This window comes from Rhipicephalus microplus, unplaced genomic scaffold, assembly GCF_043290135.1.
Source record: "Rhipicephalus microplus isolate Deutch F79 unplaced genomic scaffold, USDA_Rmic scaffold_21, whole genome shotgun sequence".
NCBI classification, from domain to species: Eukaryota; Metazoa; Arthropoda; class Arachnida; order Ixodida; family Ixodidae; genus Rhipicephalus; species Rhipicephalus microplus.
Window position 1 is genome coordinate 2,404,779 of NW_027464594.1, and position 24,951 is coordinate 2,429,729.

The following is a 24,951-nucleotide window of genomic DNA, read 5'->3' on the forward strand; positions in this document are numbered from 1 at the left end:
TACGTTTAGTGAACGCCATGGTTGACCATGATATACTAGTGCGAAATGGTCACCCTTAATCGCGATCACGGCCGATCCGGATTAGGCTCGGTCGCTATGAGGTGCTGCTACACGGTCACTTATAATCGCGATCATTCCCGATCGATATCAAAATTACGGCTACCTGTGCATCGAGATCTGGCTCCCAGATGGCGATTCGACAGATGTCTGCGCCAAACTCGATCCAAATCTGTTTGTACCGAGTAGCACTGATGATTGTTGACCGCGATCAAGAAATCTGATTCGGGTCCACCCTGATTGCGATCAAAAGTGGTCATGTGACATCAATATTAGGTATGCCTTGCTCTTCAAGTTTCCTGCATCGTGGCTCGTGGGCGTGCGTTGTTGCTCTTGTGGATCTATGCCCATCGCGTGAATAGTCAGTGCTACCTCATCCATCAACAGGTCTTTCTGTTACCTGTATTAAGGTGAAATCATTTAATGCTTCATACTCTTGGTGTCAGACCATCTATCCATCCGTCCGTCCGTGCTCTGCAAAGGTGCCAGCTGTGGCCTCTACCCCTAACTCTCTCTCTGCTATCACGTGACGGCACATATCCGTTGCGCCACCACAGCTGTGGATTCTGCCCCTTCGCATAGTCAGTCGAATGGCCACAGCCTATCGCTGAAGAAATTTACAGAATTGTCGTTCAACCATTATAAGAAATGACATGTTATTTAATAGCGTCCTGGGATGAGCGAGCTTAATGTTATTCCCATATAACTCGACATGCTTGTCTCGTTCTCTGTACATGAATTTTGTAATGAACAACACCCATATCATATTACTGTACCATGAAGTCTGCTTATATTATGTGTGTAACTTAGCCAAGTGCCTTCTTTCTTTCTACTGTTTGCAGGTGGTGATGTGACCGCGGATGCGAACGCCAGGAACTGTACGCAGATGAAATGGTAAGCTGTATCAACATTATTTCTTGATTGATATGTGGGGTTTAACGTCCCAAAACCACCATGTGATTATGAGAGACGCCGTAGTGGAGTGCTACGCAAATTTCGACCACCTATAGGGTTTTTTAACGTGCACCCAAATCTTAGAATACGGGCCTACAACATTTCCGCCTTCATCAGAAATGCAGCCGCCGCAGCTGGGATTCGATCCCATGACCTGCGGGTCAGCAGCCGAGTGCCTTGCCCACTAGACCACCACGGCGGGGAAGCTAAATTTGTAGGGGATTGGTAACTATAGAAATTGGAAAATTATATGCAGCTCTGTTGAAGCACATGACATTGACTGTAGCCATAAGAACGGTTCTCGTCCTCCCCGTCATCATCATCATCATCATCATCATCATCATCATCATCATCATCACCATCATTATTATTATTATTATTATTATAATTATTATTATTATTATTATTATTATTATTATTATTATTATTATTATTATTATTATTATTATTATTATTATTATTATTATTATTATTATTATTATTATTATTATTATTATTATTATTATTACGGTAAACGCTAGTTAGTTTGGTCGTTTTTCGCCGCAACCCGATCAATTCGGATGATTCTCGGAGCGTGCCAAGCACAGCGCACCGCGAATGTGTGATCAACGGACTCAAAGTGGCGTTCGCGAACGACGGAAACGGGTGCGGGCCCTCAAAGACGCGCGCGCTTGCCGTCCACAATCTTACCACAATTGCGCTCGTTGGTGGCCAAGGCTTGAACGGCAACGAAAATACTTTTTTTTTTGCGATTTCACTTGTGCGAGCCGCCTAAAATAAGCTGTGCCTCGATGCCTTTTTAACACCAGTAACCGTGACGCCATATTATTGCAATAGCAAATGTATGGGCACTCTCGGCTGGATTTCGCCGCCCGCGTTGATATCATGCACCATAATATACATATATATATATATATATATATATATATATATATATATATATATATATATATATATATATATATATATATATATATATATATACATACATAAAATGTGAAAACGCAACAAAGGGAACAAAATTCAACAAAAAAGACTCCGGCGCGCGGAATCGAACGTGGGACCCTCCGCGTCGTTAATGCGAGGCGTTAATCACAGAGCCACCGAGGGGTACAACGTTCAAACGGCAAACTATTCATATCTACCACTTACCGCTGTTGACGGGCATATCAGGGGGGGGGGGGGACTATGGTGTTTTGAGCATTATCAGAAAAATGGCGCTATGAGCGCGCGACGGCTCTTGTCTATCATGCGTACTTTGGCCCGAATAGGGAATGATGGGGTGTACGCTCTATCGCGTGCCCTTATCTTGCAGTGGGAAAAATCGTACGTCTTGGACACTCTTTAGGTTGCGTCGGAACGATTCTGTTGTAGTTACCGGGCGCACAAAGGTCACTGTAATCGTTGCATAGCATCCGTTTGCGAAAAGAGCGCGGTTTTCAGACACAGCGAAGTAACAACTGAGGCGCTTATTCGCGTTTATCTTTACCTGTGAGTACGCTTTGTGCGTCATTTGTGCGTGCGTAACGCGGGGCACGTTTCGGTCTGTTTGCCATTCTGCGCGTGACCTTCTCATTTCTTGCTATCGCCTTCATAGAAAGAACACAAAAGAAAGAAAGAACACAAACAAAACCTTACCAAGACAAGTGGCTTTCGTGTTAACGTTCCGTCTGAAAGTCCACTAAGGCCACTGTACTATAACGCCTGAAACGCGTCGTTGTCATTTTTTTAAGCGACCTCCTCATCTAACGGTTACGCGTGAAAGTTCAGGTGCAACTTAACAGACAGTTTGATTCCTAATTACTGCAGACAGTGCTAAACTTTGCTAAGGACAGATACAAACGGGAGAAGTCCTTGTATCTTGGCCTCATTGTACCTGTCCTCTTCGTATCTGTTCTTATTACAGTGATGGCTCTGCGTGTATTAGTTCAGCAGTATTGAACTCTTGTTTTATGTCGAGCCCTTAAGGTTCAAAGTAAAGTTGAAATCCATCGCAATTCTTACACGTACATTTATACCCCACATCTACCGGAAAGCAAAAGAGATGTGCGCGCTCCGATAACAGCGCTCGGCTGGGAGTGCATGCTCCATCGATTTCGAAGTCTCTTATAGAAAAGTAAAAGTGGTATTTGTCTCCGTTTTATTGCCCGCCGGCAGAAGAGATCGCCCTTCTATCAAGAAGGCACCGGTTTATCTTTGACACTCAAAGCGCACGCAATCACTCACCGAAACGAGTGGCCCTTTCATGTTTTACTTTTAAGACACTTGAGTCTGTTTGACAAAGCGAGCTTTTATAGCGCAGAAAGAGAAGTGCATGTCATGCGATGTGTTCGTGTGATTCGCGAGTTCTTAGTTATGTGTTCTTCTGTGCGTGCGATCGTGACCTGGAATGCTGGTTTTTCTAAGCCGGCGTGTTTATGCCGGATGACAGCTGATCGGCCTTTGAAGTTACGAGCTAAGGCAAAATGGTAAGGGAACACACACGCACACACGCACGCACACACGCACACGCACGCGCACACACGCACACGCACAGAAAGAGAGAGACTGAGAGAGAGGAGGGAGCACTATACGAGAAAAGAAAAAGACCTCGAGCACTTAGTTGAACTGCATAGCGAGTGACTAATGTGTTCATCAGCTGTTGACGAGCCGACGCATTCGTAGCCCGCATACAGTGTAATGAAAATTGTTGGTTCGGAATGCCAACATTGGCTAATGTCGCTGAGATATGGCCGATGTTGATAGTGTTAGCTCATAGTTAATGTTGGATAATGGCTGTTACGTGAGCAACATTTCCTGATTTTAATTTCTTTCCTTTAACTGAAATGATTAGATCTTTAATTATTAGTGATGGGCGTCTTTTGGTTGGATTATTTTGAAGGTATTCAACTATCAGTATACCTCTGGTTTACTATCAATAGCTATACATCAGCAGTGAATAGTTATCATGGATGTCGACAGGATTTCGTGAATAATTCCAATGAAGTGAAGTCGCGCGGAACGGTCTTTCTAAACGTCGAGCTGCAAGTAATAAAGGACTAATGCGCTTCCGTACTACAAATATTTCTCGTGTTTTTGTGCGTGTGCTGTAAATAAACAATTTCCCGCCTTTTTCTTTCATCTCTCAATTTGTCGCAGTAGCCAGGAAACCTGTCGAGTTAATATCCACATTCTCTCGTTTTCATGTGGTGTTGGTCAGTTAAAATAAATTAGCAAAGATAAAAAATGGGGTGCTACCGTGAATACGCAGGTTTATAAAACATCAAAAGCCACGGATGAAAATTTAGTCGTGCGAATTCGATAGTTTTTCGCACCTAAACTTCCTTGGTAGTACATGAAACACCATACAAAGAAATAAAACTTGGGGTCAGCGCTTCGTCCGTCAGTTCCACTGTCCCGTGTTTCGCGCTGCGGCGGCTCTATTCGATTTCTATTAGTTATACTATTTTGAATGTGGATGTGAACCGTCGTGAACATGCTACTAAACTGAGAACTGCCGGGATATGTCGTCATGAAATAATGACGAAAAATACATTGAATCCAGAGAAAGCGAAAAGATGTGGGATATAATATATATATATATATATATATATATATATATATATATATATATATATATATATATATATATATATATATATATATATATATATATTTAATCGAAATGTAACCTAGCTCCTTCGAAGCCAAATGAGAATTGCCGAGACAGGGTCGGTGCGTTACGCTGCTGAACTGGAGGACGCTGGTTCTCAAACACGGTAAGGTATACATTTAGATTGGCGTGGAAGGCGCACGTGCAGTTTAAATACCTGTCTACGTCGGTGAACTCGAGGCAGCCATGAGTAACCTGAAGTCCCCCCCCCCCCCCCCCCGCGGCGGTCTAGTGGCTAAGGTACTCGTCTGTTGAACCGCAGGTAACGGGATCGAATCCCGACTTCGGCGGCTTCATTTTCGATGGAGGCGGAAATAATGTAAGCCCACGAGCTCAGATTTGTGTGCACGTTAAAGAACCTCAGGTAGTCTAAGTGTGCGGAGCCCTCCACTACGGCGTATCTCATAATCATATGGTGGGTTTGGGACGTTGAGCCCCACCTGTCAATGAAACCTGAAGTCCACTGCTATATGGACAACTTTGTAATGATCTGTGAGGAGACGGGACGTTAACTTTCACAATTTTGGTTTGGGTAAATCGCTTCTTCAGCGTCACTGTAACTGATAAGCTTTTGTGTGATTGTGACTTTTGGCGGATATTTACAGACAAACGACCTCGAGGTTACCGAGGTCGTTCCCTTGAAAGCCGATATACCATAAAGAACGGTTCTCCTGTTCAAGTAAAATTATGCAGAGTCTTAAGTACAAGAGAAGTCCGGCCGCAATGACTACAGACCGAGGATTTGGGACTGTAGTTTATAATATTGTCTGCATTGTAATTTTCTATGCGATGTCCTTCCATAGCGCAAAACGTTGAGCGTTGGTTCTGTCGCTGCCCTCTGCACCCAAGTTGTCATATACATCCTGCATTCTTTAAAGCGTCAAAGAGAGAAATAAGACTTACAGCCCAGAAAAACAAAAGATGAGACACAAAGCGAAGCTTGTCCGGGCTCTTGACTCCTTCGGGCCGTGCTCCTGCAGCTCTTCTCGGAACGCGGTAAAATAAAATAAAAAGTGAGGAACGGCTCGACATGAAGGAAGACGACTACACCTCTCCGACTTGTTCCTTGTGGTTTGCTTTACCCGTTACCTCTCTTTCCGCAACCTGCAGGGCTTCCACGCCGGCATGCAGCTCCACAAGAGCATCTCTGGGCCGCGCAGCCTCGCCGGCTACCGCGTGATGTGTCCGCCGATGTCTGCGGTCCTCGTCCTCTTCGGCGCAGCAGTCCTCGTCGCGTCTACCGCTACTGCTGCGGCCCCCGGTGACACCGCTTCGGAGCCGGCTTGCCCGGCGCCCAGGCGCGGTGACGATGGCGTCCTCCTGGAGTCTGACGCCGACGTCTTCCTGGGCGCGTTCGTGCAGGCGCATGAGCCCGCCAGGGACGCCCTGCTGGGCTGCGGCTTACCCCTGGCACAGGGGGTCGAGACCTTAGAGCTATTCAAGTGGGCCATCGGCCTCCTCAACAGGGACCAGGGATTCGTCCCTGGTGTCAAAATTGGTGAGCTAGTTTTTTTTTTTAAGAGCGAAGCTTTTCAAGCCGTGGGTCGTGCGTCCGCGATGTATGTAGTAGTAGTAGTAGTAGTAGTAGTAGGGACGATTGTGGAGGGAAATAACACAAACGCTCAAATCCACATTTGTTAAACACGAAGAAGAAATCTACATTCAAAAGAAGGGAGTCTGTATTGGCTCTAGATTGGTGCCTACTCTTTGTGAAATTTTTCTGAGCTTCGTGGACAGAAAGTTGGCAGACAACTTGGAAGAGATCGTCAGACGTGTTTCCAGTTACGTCGACGATTATTTAGTGCTTTTCGATGCAGCTGACTATTTTCGAGATTCAGCGAATATCTTGAATATGTTTCACAAGAACGGCAGTGGCCTAAACTTCACGATCCAGATTATAAAGAAAGGAGTTCTTGAATTCCTTGACTTGGAGCTGAATTTTTACAAACTCATGTGTGTTGGCTCTATACCACCCTTGTTCTTTGAAGATCTTACCCAACTTCTCCTCAAATTATTCTAGAATAATGAAGCAGGATACACCATTTCTATGTGTTCATCCTGTAAAGCAGAATTCTTGTCAGGGAAAGGTTACAAGTAAGCTATAATGAACAAGTAGTTAGACTTAAGCAAGCGGGTTACCCGGAGCGCAGATCTAGCGTCCGAGAAGATGCACAACTGTCTTTAAACAAATGGAACACGGGCTGGGAATGAGGAACGCACCGTCAGAGAAAAAAAAATACATGGACATACTGTGTACTCAACGAGTTGCACACGGTTTAAAAAATGTCAGGGGCGTAGCCAAGAGGAGAGGGTAGGGGGCAATTCAAACCCCTTCCAAAATATTTTGTTAAAGCCCCCCCCCCCCCCCCCCACCACTTATTCAACTTTTTTTTTTCGTCACTTTGTGCTGACATGATTTAAAATCTAAGCGCTGCTATCACAATATCATTGCTGGGCGCTTTTACAATGAATAATGTCTGCATACAAAAAAAAACGTGCCGCGGTGTTTCTCAAGGCTTAACACTCTGTGAGATTTTGGGCAGCAATCTCAGCCGCGAGCGTTTTAAGTTGGCTTGGCAACGGCATAAATGCTCAAGCGGTGGTCATACTTGTACACGTTCGAACAGATCTTGCCGGAGTCGATCACTACGATAATTTTCAATAGGCAGAGGTTCATTTTAATAGAACTAGCCAGATGTCAGTTTCAAGGGCCACGTTTGCAAGTATATATTACAATGCGACTCTTCGTATATCTGTATTAAGATATACTCAAGCCAGAGAATAACATTTCTATTGAACCTTCGCATGTTCTGCTAAAGTATAAACACACACGCACACGTGCACACACACGCACATGCACGCGCGTGATTGAATATTTGGTTTATACACCTAACTCAACTTGTATGCGAGTATAAAATATATTTACACATATTTTTATTATGCCATAACGTCTAAGGCACTCCGTAGTATTGTCTAGTGTCAAAGATGCAACACAGGCAAAGGTGCATGCTAATCACAGCCTTGCAAAGGCCTACTAAAATACTCATCGTGTAACTTAAGCTCATAAATTAAAATATGGTGGTCATAAATCTAAAGCACAGTAATGAGAAATGCAGTGTGGGCAGCTGTAGTGAGCACAAGCTTTATTGTTCAGTACTGTGGCAAACAGCACATGAATAAGGAATTTAAAGCGAAAAAAATATACAACAAATTACATATATTGATTGGCTTCATCTGTTCATTTCTTTACATTGACATGACTATAGAAGGGCACACCGAGCAAGTTCTGCAACTAGTGACATGAATGACGACAAGAAATGCACAGAATGAAAAAACATGGGTGGGTGTGTTATCACGTAAAATTGCGAGCAATATACATAGTAACCATAGTTTTTTTTACTAGAAACAAAAGAAACTGTGTGGACAATGTCTTATGCCGCACACAGACACATTACATAGCGGAATACAGTTGATTATATTTTTCAATTGATACAAAGACTATCCTATGCATTACATGTCGCATTATATGCCTCATATGTTACCGAAAATTTGCGAGAATCGCCACTTGCAAATTTGGGTTGTTGCATTGCCGTTCACATCTTTTATATCCGCCAACAACGTCTGCGAGTGAGAGTGCCACTGAAAAGCAAGGAGTAGGGAACGGCAGAGAAAGGAATCACTCGGCCATGCTGTCAAAGTGATTTTCAGCAATGTGTCTCATACAGTTGAACTTGCTTCCTTACAACTGGACGAAAAGTAGTGCATAGTGATTGTACCAAAAACGTCTTTTTTACTACCCGCCAGAGTGGTCGAGTGGTTATGGTGCTTCATTGCTGACCCGAAGGTGGCGAGATCGAATCCCTGTCGTATTTTCGATGTAGGCGATAATGCTTGAGGCCCGTGCTCCTCGATTTAGGTGCATGTTCATGAACCAAAGTGGCAAAATTTTCTGAGCACCCACTACGGCGTCTCTCGTAGTTATATTGGGCTTTTTGGATGTTAAACTCCATGAATTGATCACTAACAACTATGTTTTACTATTGTTCTGAACATCTCAATCCAAGATTAACTTCAGTTAACTTTCATCTTTGAGCTGGCGCCTACGGTTGACATTACACACAGATTCGGCTGAAGCCGTCTACGTTCCCGTTAAAAAACAGAGCCAATGTCTTCCGGGCGCGTTCAAGCGATACCAAACGATCTTTCATTTGTTGTCATAGCTCTCAGGTACAACTTTAGGCGTCTCAGCAATGAAAACAACCTTTCTGCTTCAGCTGTGCTCACCGGCAGAGTTGCCGGAATCTTTAGAAGATGGTGCACGTTTGAGAACAATACCTCTGGGCAACGGGCAACCGCTTGCATCGCAGACACTATCAGCATTTCTTGCTTCTCTCACTTTCATTTTGCAGCCTATACTGCCAAGTGTCCTTGCTATGCTGAAGTTGAGATAATGCTCGAGTACACGTCAGCAAACTTCTCGGCATTGGGACTAGTGGCAGATTCGGGAATATTCTGAGGCAGAAGCGAAGAAAGCATCTTCAAAGTGTACTGATGCCTTTTAAAGCGTTCATTGAAGTGGTCTGATAAATAGTCCAGAAAAGGCCGGAAATACGGAAAGCCCAAAGTGATCTTCCACGCCAGCCACTGGCATGTTACTTCTATGAAGCTGCCTGCCTGCGACAAGCGGCATTCTCATTTTCCCCAGTTGTCAAGTGTGCACTGGGAGCAGCGTTGCTTTTCGGGAAATAATCATCAAGCCTTATACCGTACGGCATTTTGGCGCGACCATTGAGTCTCGTAGAAGGGCGCTGATCGACCGAGGACACGAACTACCAAGCAATGCGTGTAGGCAGCGTATTTCAAGGGGGCGACTTCGCATTGCTAGGAAGGAACGTGCGCAGCAATGTTCGGGCAGTGACCCTATATGCAAAAAACGAGAACTTAAGTGACGATACATGTCGGCTGGTAAAGTTCCGCCTCAAGGGGACCTACAACTGGCAAGAACGGGTGATTTAGATTCCGGTGGAAAGGAAAAGAGTGTGAATTATGGTGACGGGTCACAGCATACGTTTCATGATTTGAGTAGGATTTATATTTTTAAATCATGTTTGGAAGTGGCCAAAACCGACGTGTCGCGCCCCTAGTGCAAGAGCCATGAACCACAAATAGCAATTTCTAATAACTTTGCTGTGATTACTTGAAGAGCACCGAAACAAGGGCTTCAATTTCGAATATGTATGTTAGTTCATTTTCGTTTCTTTCTATGCGTCTTACAATGTAAAAGAAGTATGTAGTGCACAAAAATCTGCGCTGCTTTCGTGACCTCTCCAAGTAAACAAGTGCAGTTGCCCAGGCGCATGGCTGCGCGGCGCTGCCAGAGTAGCTCGATTTCTGTCGTGTTGAAAGAAGCACGCGAGCTTGTGAATGCGATCGCTGTGACACGTGAAATGCCATCAACCTACTGCTCTATGAAAAATTGATATCAGTCATGCGTGCTGGTGGTGGTGGTGATGGTGGTGTTTGTTGGATTTGTTGCTACCGCTGTCATCCATCGAAGGATGTCGCTATATGGCACTACTTGATAGGTGTTCGAATTTCACACACACATGCGAGGCGAAATTCGTTCTTTTAACCCGCTCAAGTTGTCAAGCGATGACATAACGAAGCCGTCCAACTAAGGCCGCACGTGAAGTACCATGCGGGAATTGTCGATCACGTCTAAACGCGTCATTTCGTTTTCGAAGACTTGGCTTAGTTCGACTTAGCTCAAATCAGAAAAACAACCTGTGCACGGCCAAAAGTACTTGCATAAGAAGCCCCGGGAAAGTGGTGCAACTCCTATTGAAATAATTTAGCACGCTAGAAAGCAGTGGTCGTGGAATTGCAGCTTGACAAACACAACATTATCTCTACTTAGGGTTTCACTTTTCTTCACTGCTGGCATTACACTGGAGTATAATTGTTATTGCCACCACATCCACTGTTTGCAGCATGTCTCCTTGAAACTTCATAATCGCTGCAAATCTAAACATACTGATTATAATTGTTCTACGGCATTTTCCGCGTTACCGTTCCGTGATTACAAGCTCAGACTGGTAAGCTTTTTGTTGCACTCAAGAAAACGGGTACCATAAATATTGGTTGTGGGTCTCTTTAAACACTACCACTCGTTTTTTGCTTGGCGAAAAGATTCGTGGGTATACATTTACTCCGCTTCCCTTCAGGTGCTGGTAAGGTCGCGCTCGCCCAGTATCTTACTCTATGTGCGAGGTGTCTCAGGTTTGTGATTGCGCCCATACGGAAGGCTGGTTAGTTTTTGTCGCATTGTGATAAAATACCACAAACATGCATGAATGTGAAGGAGGTGATGGCAGTGGTGAAATTCCAGCGACTCGCATCAGAATGCCCGTAACAGACAACCAACAGGCATGGACGTTGCATAGTAAAGCGTAAGTAAACTCATGTTGCATGCGCTGGCAGTTCTCGCTAGAGTTCACGCGTTCTGAGAAACGGCTTATGGTGCACTATGCTCTGAGCAACTCTTCTGTTCATTCCTTGATCACAGGTGAACTGATCACTGAAGACTTTGTGTGGTTCGAGGCTACTCCTGTTCACGCTGGTGTAAGTGCTGGAAACATGAATGCACGTATATTGCAAGGTGAAATATTTTGTGTAGTTCTGAATCTCTTCCGGTAAAAGGAAAGTGGGCTGCACGCTTGCGAACGACGTAAGACACTATGCCAGAACGCCATCGTTTCAGAAAGCTGAGTGAAGAAAGGTAAAAAAAAAACGAGAACATATCGCGTCTTTTGAGCGTATTTAGGTGTTTTAGTGCATAAATGCAGCGATCAAGCTAGTTTTATGCGAGTAGGTATAGGCTGGTCGCACGTGCACTTTTGATTGAGGCTAAGTGAACATTTCTCAGTGATTACCTTGCCCTCGCAGATTGCACGATAAAACTTGTACGATCGGAGTACTTCATTGCTATCAATAGTCACAGTGCAACTGAAAGTCTGCCCGAAAACTAACGTGTGCAAAATTGTGTTGCCAGTGTACAGCATATTTTACAAGAAAAATTACTTATTGCGTAACGCAAACATGCTTGGATGCACGCAGTAAAATAAAAAAAATGTTGACTAAAGCTACCGCTGCATCAGGGCGGCTTGACAAATAGAGATTTACACAAGAATCATCCCCATAGGCATGAAGTCACAGATATCGGCAGTTAGAAATTCGCTCAGCCAAATAAACGAAACCAAAATAAAAATATGAAAGAACAAAAACTTACTATGTATGCCTCTGATTCCTCGTTGTAAGTGGAACCGCCCTTGAGCTGTCAAACGCACTTCACCACGACGAGGACTACGCAATCCATGCTTAACGAAGATCAACGGTTAACAGGGTCTTCTTCGATTAGGTGGGTAATAGCGATAATGCGTTTTCGAAGACTAGTCCAATCAATGCTGCGGCGAGAGTACAGTGCTCCAAACGGTCACTGTACCTGTCGTTTACTGTATTCAGAGTACTTCTTACACTACTGCCCCGCCGCCGTGGTATAGTGGCTAAGGTACTCGGCTGCTGACCCACAGGTCGCAGGATCGAATCCCGGCTGCGGCGGCTGCATTTCCGATGGAGGCGAAAACGCTGTAGGCCAGTGTGCTCAGATTTCGGTGCACGTTAAAGAACCCCAGGTGGAATTTCTGGAACACTCCACTACTTTAAACCCCACATATCAATCAATCATCCTTACAGTAACTTTGCTCACTCTTTTCAAAACCATATGCGTGGAGAGAGGGGGAATCTCAAGACTTGATATACATGTGCAGCATCTGTTTAAACTACCGCCGATAGTGACGTCACAGAGAAAAGCTGATGTTCGTGCGCCCCCTACCCTCCCCCCACCCCCCACCCCCCCGAAAAAAAATTTCTGGCTACGCCCCTGAAAAACGTGGCCAAACGATATGGCGTTGTTTTTTCATTTCCTCATAAGCATGTGTCCCTTTTTGCTTAAGATCAAAAAAGCATTGCTAAGCATAGCAAAAGCCATGATTAATTTTATTGTACCGCTTTTCCTTTTGCCTAAAATAAACTTCAACTTTAATGAAAGTGTTCTGGGCAACTGTGGTATAAACCACATCTTCTGATATACAGAATGTGTAGTATTGTATATAATATTCCCTTATCATGCGGTAGAACTTAAATTGGCCAAAGTGGAAGACGTATCAGCGTTCGCCTGCGAGAACATGAACGCTCATTATCGGAGTCAAAACCGTACTCCCTCGCTGCTCATTGTCGCAGATGCGGCTGCGTACCCTTATTCAATGACACGATACTGTCGTGTCATAGAAACCAGCTAGCAAGAGAAGCGATTGAAGCTTTCCACATCCGAAGAAAAAACTATAAGTGTGTCTGCGTGCTGTCAATTGCACTCAGCGACGCAAAATTCTAACATCTGCAGATTATACCAATGTTATATTTTTCCCTTGCTTGCGGCGTGCTTGATTGTTTTTGCTGTTTGGTGTTTTTGCATTTTCTGTTAAGTTGCACTTCACCTATATTTAATCTGTTTCTTTCCCAAATAAATGTTAGTTGCGAGTCAGCGCTTGTCTGTGTTCTTTCCTCTGTCCTCGTGCCGTGTGCGCTGTCCAGCCAAGGTGAACCCATACTGACTCGCTCAAGCTACCATTCTTATGGAATTCGTGCCCAGTGTAAAGATTGGCGAGATAGTGTTTTTTTTTTTTTAGGTGTGAAGCTCCTTAAGCCATGGGTCGGGCGTCTGCGATGTATGTAGTAGTAGTAGTAGTAGTAGTAGTAGTAGTAGTAGTAATAGTAGTCGTAGTCGTAGTCGTCGTAGTAGTAGTAGTAGTAGTAGCAGTAGCAGTAGTAGTAGTCGTCGTAGTCGTCGTCGTCGTCGTAGTAGTAGTAGTCGTCGTCGTCGTCGTCGTAGTAGTAGTAGTAGTAGTCGTAGTAGTAGTAGTAGTAGTAGTAGTAGTAGTAGTCGTAGTAGTAGTAGTAGTAGTAGTAGTAGTAGTAGTAGTAGTAGTAGTAGTAGTAGTAGTAGTAGTAGTAGTAGTAGTAGGAGGAGGAGGAGGAGGAGGAGGAGGGGGAGAAGGAGGTAGCCACCTCCACGGCCGGACAATATAGAGGAGCGGCACGCGGGCACCCTTTTGAATTGAGGAGGAAACTCACGCACAATAATCATGAATAAAAAGATAATTATTTCTGATAAAACAACCTACAGAGACAAGTATCGGTGACCTAATTTCTAATAAAATTTGCCTTGAATTTGATTATTACTAAAAAAACAAGCAACAGAAGGACACACTTCAAACACCATCTGACCAGAAAAGGTTGGCACGTTAAAGTCGCGGGGCGTAAGCTCCATGGTTTTAGCAAGGTTTGGTGAGAGTTGGGCCGCACTGCCATGAACTAGCGGTGGTGAAAGATGGGAACTAGATACGAAGCGCAGGCCGTAAGAAAGTGCGCGCCTGCCGCTTTTCTAGTCTGACCGTGCCACCTCTCGTTTAGTCCTTGGAATGCCCGCTGGATGGCGGTGCCTCTATATGATGAATATATGAGGAAAAGGTGCGAGATGGCGGTGGTACTTTGAGTGTTCACTAGATGGACAAACGGACGGACGGACGCACAGGCAGATGCACGGACGAATGCACGCGTGGACGGAGGGATGCGCGCAGAGATGGACGGGGCACGGGTGGATGGACGGATGGACACACGGATGGATGCACAGACAGATGCACGGACGGGCGCACAGATGGAAGGATGGATGGGCGGAAGCAAGAATGAATGGATGGATGGAAGCACGGGCGGACTGATGGTTGCTTCACTCCACTCATCATCGTGCACTCCATGGATATGCTGTGATTCTTTATATTATTAAGGACTCTTCGAATGGCTAATAAGCGTATTCCTTATGTCTTCTCTAAACTCTTCGCAACATCGATGTTCATGACGAACCAGAAAACCAATGATTGGCTTTTGCTCGTAGCTGCTGTATTGTTCTCTTTGCAAAGCGCTGCCTTTTCAGCATAAGAACTTATTACTTTCGCTTGAACCCTTTCGCTTGTTGATTACCCTCATACAACCGTGTCCGCGAGATATAGTTAGGCAAATAAATAAATAAATTTGTCAAAGAATTCAAAGCCTATGCGAAGTATCTTTTGTATCTTTCGACACCCTTCCGTATAAAAGCTGCAACGAGTTTTTCTTGTATAGTTACTGCGTAAGTTAATCATGACAAATAGTGGTTTACTGTAGACCATCGGGAGCATTGCCAAAAAAACTGCTCAGTGTTGCACATCATTCCCTGTTTTTACGAGGCAGACAAGTCTGTTCAACATGCGCTATCACAGCGCAAAGCACGTTTAAAGCTATTGGATATGAGAGGCTTCAGAGCTCCCTACGGGAAAGATGACGTATCTATCATTGAAAACTTTTTCGGGAATATAAATGCTAATTTATAAATGCTGAGGACTTCTGGGAAAGACTACTGACATTCATAATGGCCGTCTTTTTGTACCAAGGCAAGAGAACAGCACAGTGTACTCTGCGTACATATTTATTGTACATCACAACTGGCAAATGTTTGTTGTTTCTTGTGTATCATGCGGTGAGTTGTTCTCTTTGCAAGAATGCGTTATGCAATTATACTGCATGTCTATATTACTAGCAAATGACTAGCACACACTGCGATTGCGACTTGTCCAGGCATGCGAGTATTCGACTCCTGCGGCCACAAGGCCAGGGCCTACCTACAATTGGATGCTCTCCTGCCTGTCCTGCGAGGGAACTCTGAGACGTGCGTCAGCACCGCCAACAGTTCCAGAGTTATAGGTGAGTCGGCACGGAAAGCCACAAGAGCTCTCCTGCAGTGCCTGAAGGCGACAGTGACACTCTGCGTTGTGTGTGTGTTGTGAAATGTGCCCTTTCTTTTCTCTCTCGCTCTTTTTACTCCCTTAATCCCCTCCTCAGGTGTAGGGTAGCAAACTGGACATAATCTAGCTAGCTTGCTTATCTTCCTTATATTACTACTGTCCCCCCTCATTGTTGAGCTCACTGGATTCGAATTTGCAGGCCTTAGTGTGTATTCACTCTGTCAGAAGGGCGACTTCACTGGATTAAAGCAATTTCGATGCATGTACACGATAACCTAGACCTGTAATGCAATACAGGGGTTCAAATAAGCTTGACTCGAGAATCCCAATGCGGTCAAAATTTATGCCGAGCCCCACATCATAGGTCGTAGGTCGTTGTCACACATTGGTCTCTGAATTCAACTACAATGCATAACTTGCCCATCAGTAATAAATAAAAGAGCTGCAGGAGTTCCTAAACTGTGTTTCTTTTTTTTTTTTGCTTACCATTGACCAGGCACCTTGATGACGAGCACCCTGAGAAACGAAGAGCTGATTGCCGGCCTTCTTAGGGACCACGACGTGCCAACCATCCCACTGGAAAGCAGTGCCATAGCACCACCCGAGTACCTGGCCAAGGTCAGTGCGCACTGGAGTTTCTCGATGTCCTGAGCAAGATGCCGTGTTCCGTTTCTCTCAAGTCAAGCAGTTGCGCTCCACACTCTTGATACACATACACTGCAAGTAGCACTGCTGTGTACGGTTAAAGGGGTTTTGACAGTCACCCTACAATTGACGCTTGTCGGCGAAAACGAAAGTAAAGGGTCAAATATGCTTTGCACGTGTGAAAGCTGGACTGTAAGAGATTATTTCAGTTCAAAATAAGCCGTAGATGTCATCGGCTGTAAACTCCGCCCACCACCGGCGACCGCCATTTTGTCATGGCACGTGTCACAAGCCAAAAAAGCAGTGACGAAGTCTGCTACCAAACAGCCCCTTCCGCATGCGGTCAGTGTTGCGAGCGCTGCTCGCCGCGTCGTCTGCATGTGTTAGTGGGCTGCAACTGTTGCGGTGTGTTACCATTACCATCACCATATGCGGCGACGACGTCGTGTATACGTTGAGTATTTTGACTTCGATTCCATCGCCACCAGTTCAAGCAAAGAAAGCGTCGAAGATTATGTGAACAAGAATTCCAATGACCTGGCCATTGTGGCAGACGTTCTAGACTGTTTTCCATATGATAGACAGTTCTATTTTATGTGTGTCAGGTTTAAAAGCGAAGTTGGGATACGGCCCCGCCGTGGTGATCTAGTGACTAAGGTACTCGGCTGCTGACCCGGAGGTCGCGAGATCAAATCCCGGCTGCAGCGGCTGCATTTCTTATGGAGGCGGAAACGCTTAGGGCCATATGCTCAGATTTGGGCGCACATTTATCAATCAAGCTTGGGATACGGGGGTTTGTTGACGCTCCTTTTGCGAGCAAGTCTTACTTAGCGTCGTGCAGATTTTTGTTGGCTAGCATACGTACATGCACGACTTTCGGTGCTGAACAGATACGCATTGGGAATGTTGTTTTTTCATCGGTTGTTGCGTGCGACATATATAAACATAAGACAAAGTGAACGATATGTCAGTGCAGCGCTACCTAGGGTTACTCACGATTTACATTTTGGCCGAATTTTCGCTTGAACTCTGTCGATTGTATTCTGTTCCGGTAAAAAAAAATACCAAGTGTGGCGCTAAACAGTGGCACTGCCTGCAAGGCGTTTCAATGAATATTTATCCATAGTGGCAAACGGCATATGCATTGCACATTCACAGGGCACTTTTTTACCTCCGAAATTGCTTGCTGCAAGTTCCAGCGCTACACGGGTGATGCGCTGGTATTGTTTCAACCCCTGGAAGTCATTTAGTCCCAGTGGCAAGTTGAACAACGTGGAAAAAGTTAGACGGCAAGCGCAGCTGACAACAGAACACGACCGTCCTTCAGATGCACACTGTGCGGCAGCTCGCTTAACAAGCGGTTCCGAGTGTCACGGCTAGCGATTGCGCCAGTGTTGCTCGACTGTCGCTCGTTCATAAGCATATTCGTTTATAAATTAACGGCTCGACCAAATTCTCTCAAATTTCGCCCGCTTGTCTGTGAACGTACAAGAATCAACCCACTCAACAGAAATTATGGTTGAAAATTCGGTGTCATGACCCCTTTAGGTGGCTGGGGCCATTTTCTTAGTCTAATGAACGAGTATAAAATGGGTTGCAGATAAATAATGTCGCAATCGAACACTCAGTGCACACTAATAACTGCCGTATCGGAGCACGTGGTGAAGCGTCAATGGGAACACGTGCGTAGGCAACAAAAATATAGCATAAACACTGTTCCTTCGAAATAAAGTTCATATGAATGCATAAAGTGAGTCGGTATATTGTTTCACTCGTGTGGTCTTTTGCGTGTTATACTAAGAACATGGTATTTATTTTTTCGTGAAGTAGACTCCGAAGTTCATCCTATATAGATCGTCGGCTGTATACTGTACGAGAAGTTTTATCTGACTGAAAACTTTCATGAACAGTTCTTGTTTACCATGCTGAATCGTCCCAGGCAACGGATGAGTGCAATTGTAGCATGGCAAGTTGACATGAGTAGGCAGAATTCAGGTCAAACCCATTAAACCAACATGTCACACTTTCTCATTATTCAGGCTTTCACCCTCTAATACTAGAGATGCCTGTACCACGTTCCAAAATTCTACGTGGACATAGGGACGTTATGCACGAACGTAAATGCTCTTATGCTCAATGTTATTGGGATAGCGATTATAGGGACCGACCTGGCTGGTTTTTGTCATCACCGCCGCCGTCATGCATCGTATACATAGCTTGCACCTATGTCACTCGACCTCGCTGCTCGCAGCGAGTCGGCCATTTTTATAAACCGTGTTCAGGCCTTGTTCAGCCGCGTCTCGTTGAACCTACAAGTTTATTCCTCCGCAATAGGTATATGCGCATTGTAGGCTGCTCTAACCGTAGCCACAGTTGCAGAAGCAATAAGCAGCCTACTAGTACGAGCTTCTTTATAACCACTGAAGGTTATTGAAGACCAGTGCGAGCATACAAAAAAATTCAGCGCGAACCGTCGGAGGACTTGGCTGGCACGCATAAAGAGTGCGCATTCTGATGAACAAAACGGCACCGTTTTGGAATGTGGGGCTTATTTCGTAGGAGGTGAGTGACTGAGAGAGGAAGCATGAAGACAATAATTAACGTGGATGCTCTTGTGCTCGTAGGAAAGCCGTCCAGGTTGTTCTATGAGACGAACCCAGATAGGGTGCGCCGTCTCTGCAACTCGGCTACGGCTCCAAGCATACAGGCGCTGCGTGGCATGAGCGCGAGGAAAAGCGGCGTGACGATAAGCAGCAAGCAAAGTTCAAACGGCGCCGACGACATGCCGATGCGGCGATCGTAGACTCAGCGGCTGAGCCGGCGTCGCAGACCTGTGCTGCCGCCGATGCCCCCGCATTGCCGCTGACCGTTCACCTCTTAACAAAAAAGAAAACAATTCTGCACTACGAACCCTTCTGCCCCAAGGAAATCATCCATGGCGTACGCGAATGAGTACATTGCACTTTCATCCTTCATTTTCTCCTCTGCCACTTTGAAATTTCATCGCGCAAATCTGCTGCTCAACAAGATCAAGGCATCCATTCGTGTAGATGAATCCAAATGCGGCTCCCTCTTGATGACAGTCTACATGTAGTGACTAAATTTTCAGTATTACATTCATGCACACGTACATGCGGCTATGTGTATGACAAAAGAAAAAGCAACATGCAAACGGGCAGATGCAACATGTTAACGGGCGGGCAGGCAGGCAGGCAGGCAGGCAGGCAGGCAGGCAGGCAGGCAGGCCAAACTTTTTGCGCCGAAGTAGCCCAAAAAAGAATCGTCTTTAAAGAGCCACTCACCAGGGCCCATAACTAATTTTAGTTAGACGGGGGAAGTTGTGTGTCGAATGAGAAGCATTTCGCCACAATTTTTTTTTCAATCGGTTCATTACGAGCTGAGAAAACTTTCTTTTTTTAAGCGGCGTGAAACGAGGTTGAGAGAAGGCGAGCTCGAAATCCTTACCGCTCCATCGCGCAGCCTTCGCTAGCCAAAAGTCTTCCCTGCCCTCTCTGGCATTTGACCAAGAGGTCACGTGAGCATGACGTACTCGAACAAGCCCTACCCTCCAAACACGCGAGTGGCATTTTTTTTTTTTTTTGGCCAGCGTAACATTGCAGTTTACTGCCCGTTTCCGCGAGATGATTTGGAAATGCTGGCTTAAACGAAGTGGAATAGATGAGCTTAATGAGTGTGCGAACACGTAGAAGCGTTACTTTCTTCTCCACGGCTGTCCTCTGCTCAATGCGCTGACCGCAGGGACATGAACGCATGCAAAACTCTTAGCCCTGCATCTCGTTGCGATTCACGGGGGAAAAAAAAGACGCGCATAATATTGTCTTTTTATTTATCCAGAGAAGAACCTCTTCAAGCTCCCACTTGCATAAACTACGCATGTTGTGCTAAATAATTTTCGCCATGCAGTGGCGTAACTAGGGGGGGGCAAGGGGGCACAAGTGCCCCGGGCGCCACTAGGGAGGGGGCGCCAAGCCGAGTCCTCGGGTTGGCGCCCCCTGGAAAGGTTGTCAATGTTTTTTTCCGTAAAACCGCCTGGAAGGGGGGAGGGGCGAGGTTGTAATGTACGACTGGAAGTGGGGATGGTGGTGAAGGAAAGGGTTGCCGCAATGGCTTTTGCATCGGGAAAAGGATCCTCTATTTTCATTTTGCTGCGCTACCTCCGTGCCTTCCCATGACCCTCGGCTAAGCTTTGTTTTGTGCTCCGCAGCACTGGGTTAGATGAGTTTCAGCGAACCCCACCAGCCTCCCAAACCACTTACTGAAAGCTTCCCTGAAACCAACCACGTACGTAAACAAAATAAAATAAAAAAGTTCGAATGCACCTTTTTTGAGTAAGAACAGAAAACTCCAACGAAATAGCCGATCGTCCAACGACTAATCGTCCACGCAGCGGCGGAAGGAAGGGCGAATATAATCCGTGACCTCGGCACCAAAGGCTAAACAAAGGCGTTTATTCGCAGAGTTCTCTGGAGGAAAGACGGAGAAAGCGTGACACGACGGCGACGTTTGTTGATTCCCTGCATCGCGGGCGCCAGCAAAGCAATAGAAGGGCGGGGGTCAACGTTTCCCACATGCCATCCACCGCCATGGGCAGGTTCATCCTTTGGCCCAAAGAACACGCACCTGCGAAAAAAGCGCAGAGCGTAGTGTACCCGACAGCATGTGCCGACTGCCCCGCTTCGTACGTTGGAGAAACCAAGAACTTCCCTGAAAGAATGCGGCCGCACAAGGATGACCTCCATCAATGGAACAGCGAACGGAGCGAAACGGCAGAACACTCCGACCAGTTTAACCCCCATACCAGACCCGAGGGCGCGGTGTCTAGCTGGTTGCTTTGTTTTGTACTCACCCTGCATTCCTTGGGATGCACAAATAGCGCGAAAGCTTAGGTACGAGAAACTTGGGCCTGGGAAGCGCCCGTGCCGTCAAGATTTTTGCAGTGTGGACTGGAAGAGAACAATGACGGGTAAGGGACTTCCGGAAGTTTGAATAAAAAAAGAAAAATACTATACAAAAACGCGGGCGTAGCTCATCGAAATCAGAACTGGTGGCCCTTGGCCTCCGAAATGGCCCGCCGCGCGCCAGTAGGCAATCGCGGAAGCCTACATTAGCGCTTTTAATGGGGGGGGGGGCTGTAGTAATAATTATTATTAATAATAATATTATTATTATTAATAATAATAATATTATTATTAATAGGAGCTGTAGTAATAATTATTATTAATAATAATATTATTATTATTAATAATAATAATAATAATAATAATATTATTATTATTATTAATACTAATAATAATAATAACAAACATTATCACGGGCATAATGAGGGGCGCGGAAATATATTTGCCCTGGGCGCCGTCCTATCTAGTTACGCCACTGTCGCCATGTCATGTGCCATTGATGGCAATGTCAGAACACAGTCGTCTACATAGAGGATCAACGTCAATGCACTGCCGTGTACATAAGGCCATCCATACGTGCACGCCATGCCCTCATTCTCTGGGCGCGCGCCCGGGAAAAGAAGAGGGAGCAGCGTTCATCTTGAAATTTGACCTGTTTCCGCAGCGCGGAGCGTTGCAAATTTCGGCAGAAGTGATCATGAATGCCTCATTTACGCCTTGCACTTGTCAGCTCAAAAATCGTCAAACCTGGCGAGTGGCCTTTTAAAAAAGCCGCCCGCGCTCGGCCCCCAGCTCATCGCGATGAGCCAACGCTCGCTTATCTCCCACGCATACTTTGCCCCAGGCATGGGAGCGGGAAGAGGATGGGGGGGGGGGGGGAGGTTGGGTGCTCGTGCGTATGCGCTTATCCTTCGGGGTAGAGAATCGTGTGCCTTGGTCTTTCACCGAAACGATTGCGTTAGTTCCCTGGGCCACGCAGGTAACTTGGCTCCCTGAGCACGCCCCATTTGTGAAAAGAGTGCGCTTTTCAAAGACAGCGAAATAATAACTGGGACACTCGTTAGTTTGCACTAATATATTTGTACCTGTGATTATGTTTCATGCATAACTTTTTAAAGCAGCGTGTTAAGCATCGAACTGTAAATGTTGTTAGTTAGCTCTCGTGCTGTGTGTGTTGTTTTCGCGCGTCAATTGTGCGTGAACAGCGCGCTGCACGTTTCGATCTGCTAGCCATTCTCAGTGTTACATTCTAAGTTGTTGATATCACATCCATTGCTTCGTCCTTGCGGGGAAACAGATTTTTTTTTTATAGAACCGTATAGTACAACAACTACAGGCCATATTTATGGCATGTGGGATTTGTAAACAGAAAAAAAGTTCATTTTTCAAAATAAAAAGAAAGAATGAGAGAATGTTGTGACTTTTTGAACTTGCGTAAGCTCCAGGCTTCAATCGTCTGCCCGGAGCAATAAAAAATAACCTTTTTTCTCCTCCTTCTTTACAATGAAATGGGCGCAAGCTGGCCCCACTTCAAGATAAATTATGAGTTTCTCGGCCGTTTTCGGGCTATATGAGGCAATAGTTTCTCTTTCCGCTTGCCTGTGAGCCCATAATTTTGTGCCATCACCTTTCTCTCACCACTTCCTTTTGCTCCCTTTCCCCTGTAGCTGCTGTTGGAGGCCGCGTTCGACATGAAGTGGGAACACTTCGCCGTGCTGCACTCTCATGACGAGCCCAGCGTGGCCGTGGTAAAGGCGCTTAGTCAGCGGGCTGTGTCGGCCTCATCTCCCTGTGTCACCCTCATCGAGGCCCTGCCCAAGACGGCCACCCATGAAGGCGGCGAGCGGGCCCGTCTTCGACTGCGCAACCTCCTCGTCCAGCTGGAGGATACCACACCAGTCTTCGTGGTGACCGCTTCGGCTGATGCCGTCGAGGCCCTCGCAGAGCTCATCGCCTCGGACCCGGACACCTTCCTGCGCCACCGACAGTGGTTCTTCGCCTGGGTGCCTGGCGAGGAAGCCCTGCGCAGGCTGGGCCCGCTGCTCAACCGCGCAGGCTTCTACGCCCTCGCCCCATACCCGCCCACCGTGGGCTCGTTCGAGGACCACTGGAGTAACTTGAGCCGTACGGCCGACGTAAAGAATGCTGGGGATCGTTGGTACCTGGAGCTTGTGGCAATGCAGAAGCGCTGCAGAATACAGGGTCTCAAGTACGTCACTTTATCTTATCAGTCATAGTGGGGGATCGCTGGATCGCTGGCACTAAATGGTTAATGGAAACTCGCTGGGAGGACTTCCTTGATTGTGCACAGGGATCTTGGCCGTATTCATCACAACACATATGTATGCTTAGTCTGCCTAAGAGTTCAAGATTCTTCCACGTTCCCGTTTTGGTGAGACTGAGCACAAGTGATTTAAAGTTCATCATTTTTTTAGCTACTACATACATCTTGTGTTGTGCATGAAATCTAATGAGAGCACTTGTTTCAAAGAGCTGACCTACACGAAGGAAACTTTTCAGGAAGTCGTCAGTGCTGTGAAAAATGCGTCGTCTTTCTAGACATTCTTTATCGCATGCAGGACGTTCATGAAGGAGTCCTGGCACGATTCTTAGGCTTCACAAAAGGGACATTTTTCATTTCCTTGACACTATTGCAGAATCCCTGGACTGGAGAACGCAGTGCCGTGTCCAGACTTGTCCCTGAGCCACGAGCCTGTGCAAGCCCTTGTGCAAACGGCTCGGGCCCTGCCGGCCGCGCGGGGTGTGTTCACACTTGCGCAGGCGCTGCGCTCAGCCTGGAAAGCGCTGTGCCGAGGACAGCCCGGACTGTGTCCCGAGTTGCGACGCCTCACAAGGAGTCAGTTTGCCGGATCCTTCCTGGAGCCCGGTGGTACGGCGTTCACGCTCTCAAGGTCAGGAGGTGGTCTACCTGCAGTCCAAGCAACGGGCGCTGTGAGCCGTGAAGCACGCGCTGCCTCTGACGTCCTGGGAGAACTCGGCGCGAGTCACCTGGCTTTGACTCGTTTCCTGTACGACGCGGTCAAAGGAACGGACTTCAAACAGGTTGGTGCATTACGTGTGTGCACTTTTTTGGCTGTCTGCATGTGTGTCTTCCGCTAAGACTATTCTTGCATTCTATAGCACATTCGCAAGGAGCTAACCAACTGCAGAATGGTGCGAAACATGTGCTTGCGAGCTGGTCAGATTAAGCTGTAGGTCACACTGTGTTTCAAGAGCGCGCTCGTGAATGAAGATTAGTGCCGCGATGTGTTCCGCTACAACAATGCATCGAGATATGCAAGGTAGAACCTCACAAGAGAATGCAGGTACGAATATTATAAACGCTATTACAAATCCGCAAATCTCGAACATCAGGGAGAAAAATTCTCCAAGAGGATTTGGACGATTCATGTTTACTTCTACAGATTTTCTAAATTTCATTCCTGCTTCTCAATAACTTGTTAAAGTGTCATAATGAAACAGGGGCCTTTCAGTTCGATATTATTGGGAACATTTTTTAAAATATTCTTCTTTTTTTGCAGCTGATACTTTACGACTCCGAGGAGGCGAAACTTTTGCAGAAAGACACTCGCTTCATGCCAGCACTTTGCTCTTCTGATACGTGCCAGAACTGCATCAGGTAAGTCAGACATTCGACAACACACGTAGACATGTGACAGCATTTTTTTTTAGTTTTTATGCACCTTGTTACTCCCTGACATAGGGTGTTGCCAGCCATGCTGCGATAATATCTGCACCTATTAGTAACACAGGATGCGTTTGTCGCCTTATGACCTGCCTCATTTGATATTGTATGTCGCGAATGGTCTTG

General features: G+C 46.0%; 1 protein-coding gene across 2 annotated transcripts in view; it reads left to right on the forward strand.

Annotated features, from left to right (window-relative positions):
• The window catches only part of LOC142785332 (uncharacterized), a 112,787-nt gene that overhangs the window by 60,140 nt on the left and 27,696 nt on the right, over nucleotides 1-24,951 (forward strand). For both annotated transcript variants that reach the window (XM_075883796.1, XM_075883797.1), the window contains exons 2-8: nucleotides 900-951; nucleotides 5,774-6,161; nucleotides 15,389-15,514; nucleotides 16,052-16,173; nucleotides 22,787-23,328; nucleotides 23,777-24,182; nucleotides 24,662-24,759. In XM_075883796.1, the coding sequence (XP_075739911.1) occupies nucleotides 949-951; nucleotides 5,774-6,161; nucleotides 15,389-15,514; nucleotides 16,052-16,173; nucleotides 22,787-23,328; nucleotides 23,777-24,182; nucleotides 24,662-24,759 (1,685 nt within the window). In that variant the 5' untranslated portion in view covers nucleotides 900-948. The remainder of the gene's footprint in view (nucleotides 1-899; nucleotides 952-5,773; nucleotides 6,162-15,388; nucleotides 15,515-16,051; nucleotides 16,174-22,786; nucleotides 23,329-23,776; nucleotides 24,183-24,661; nucleotides 24,760-24,951) is intronic.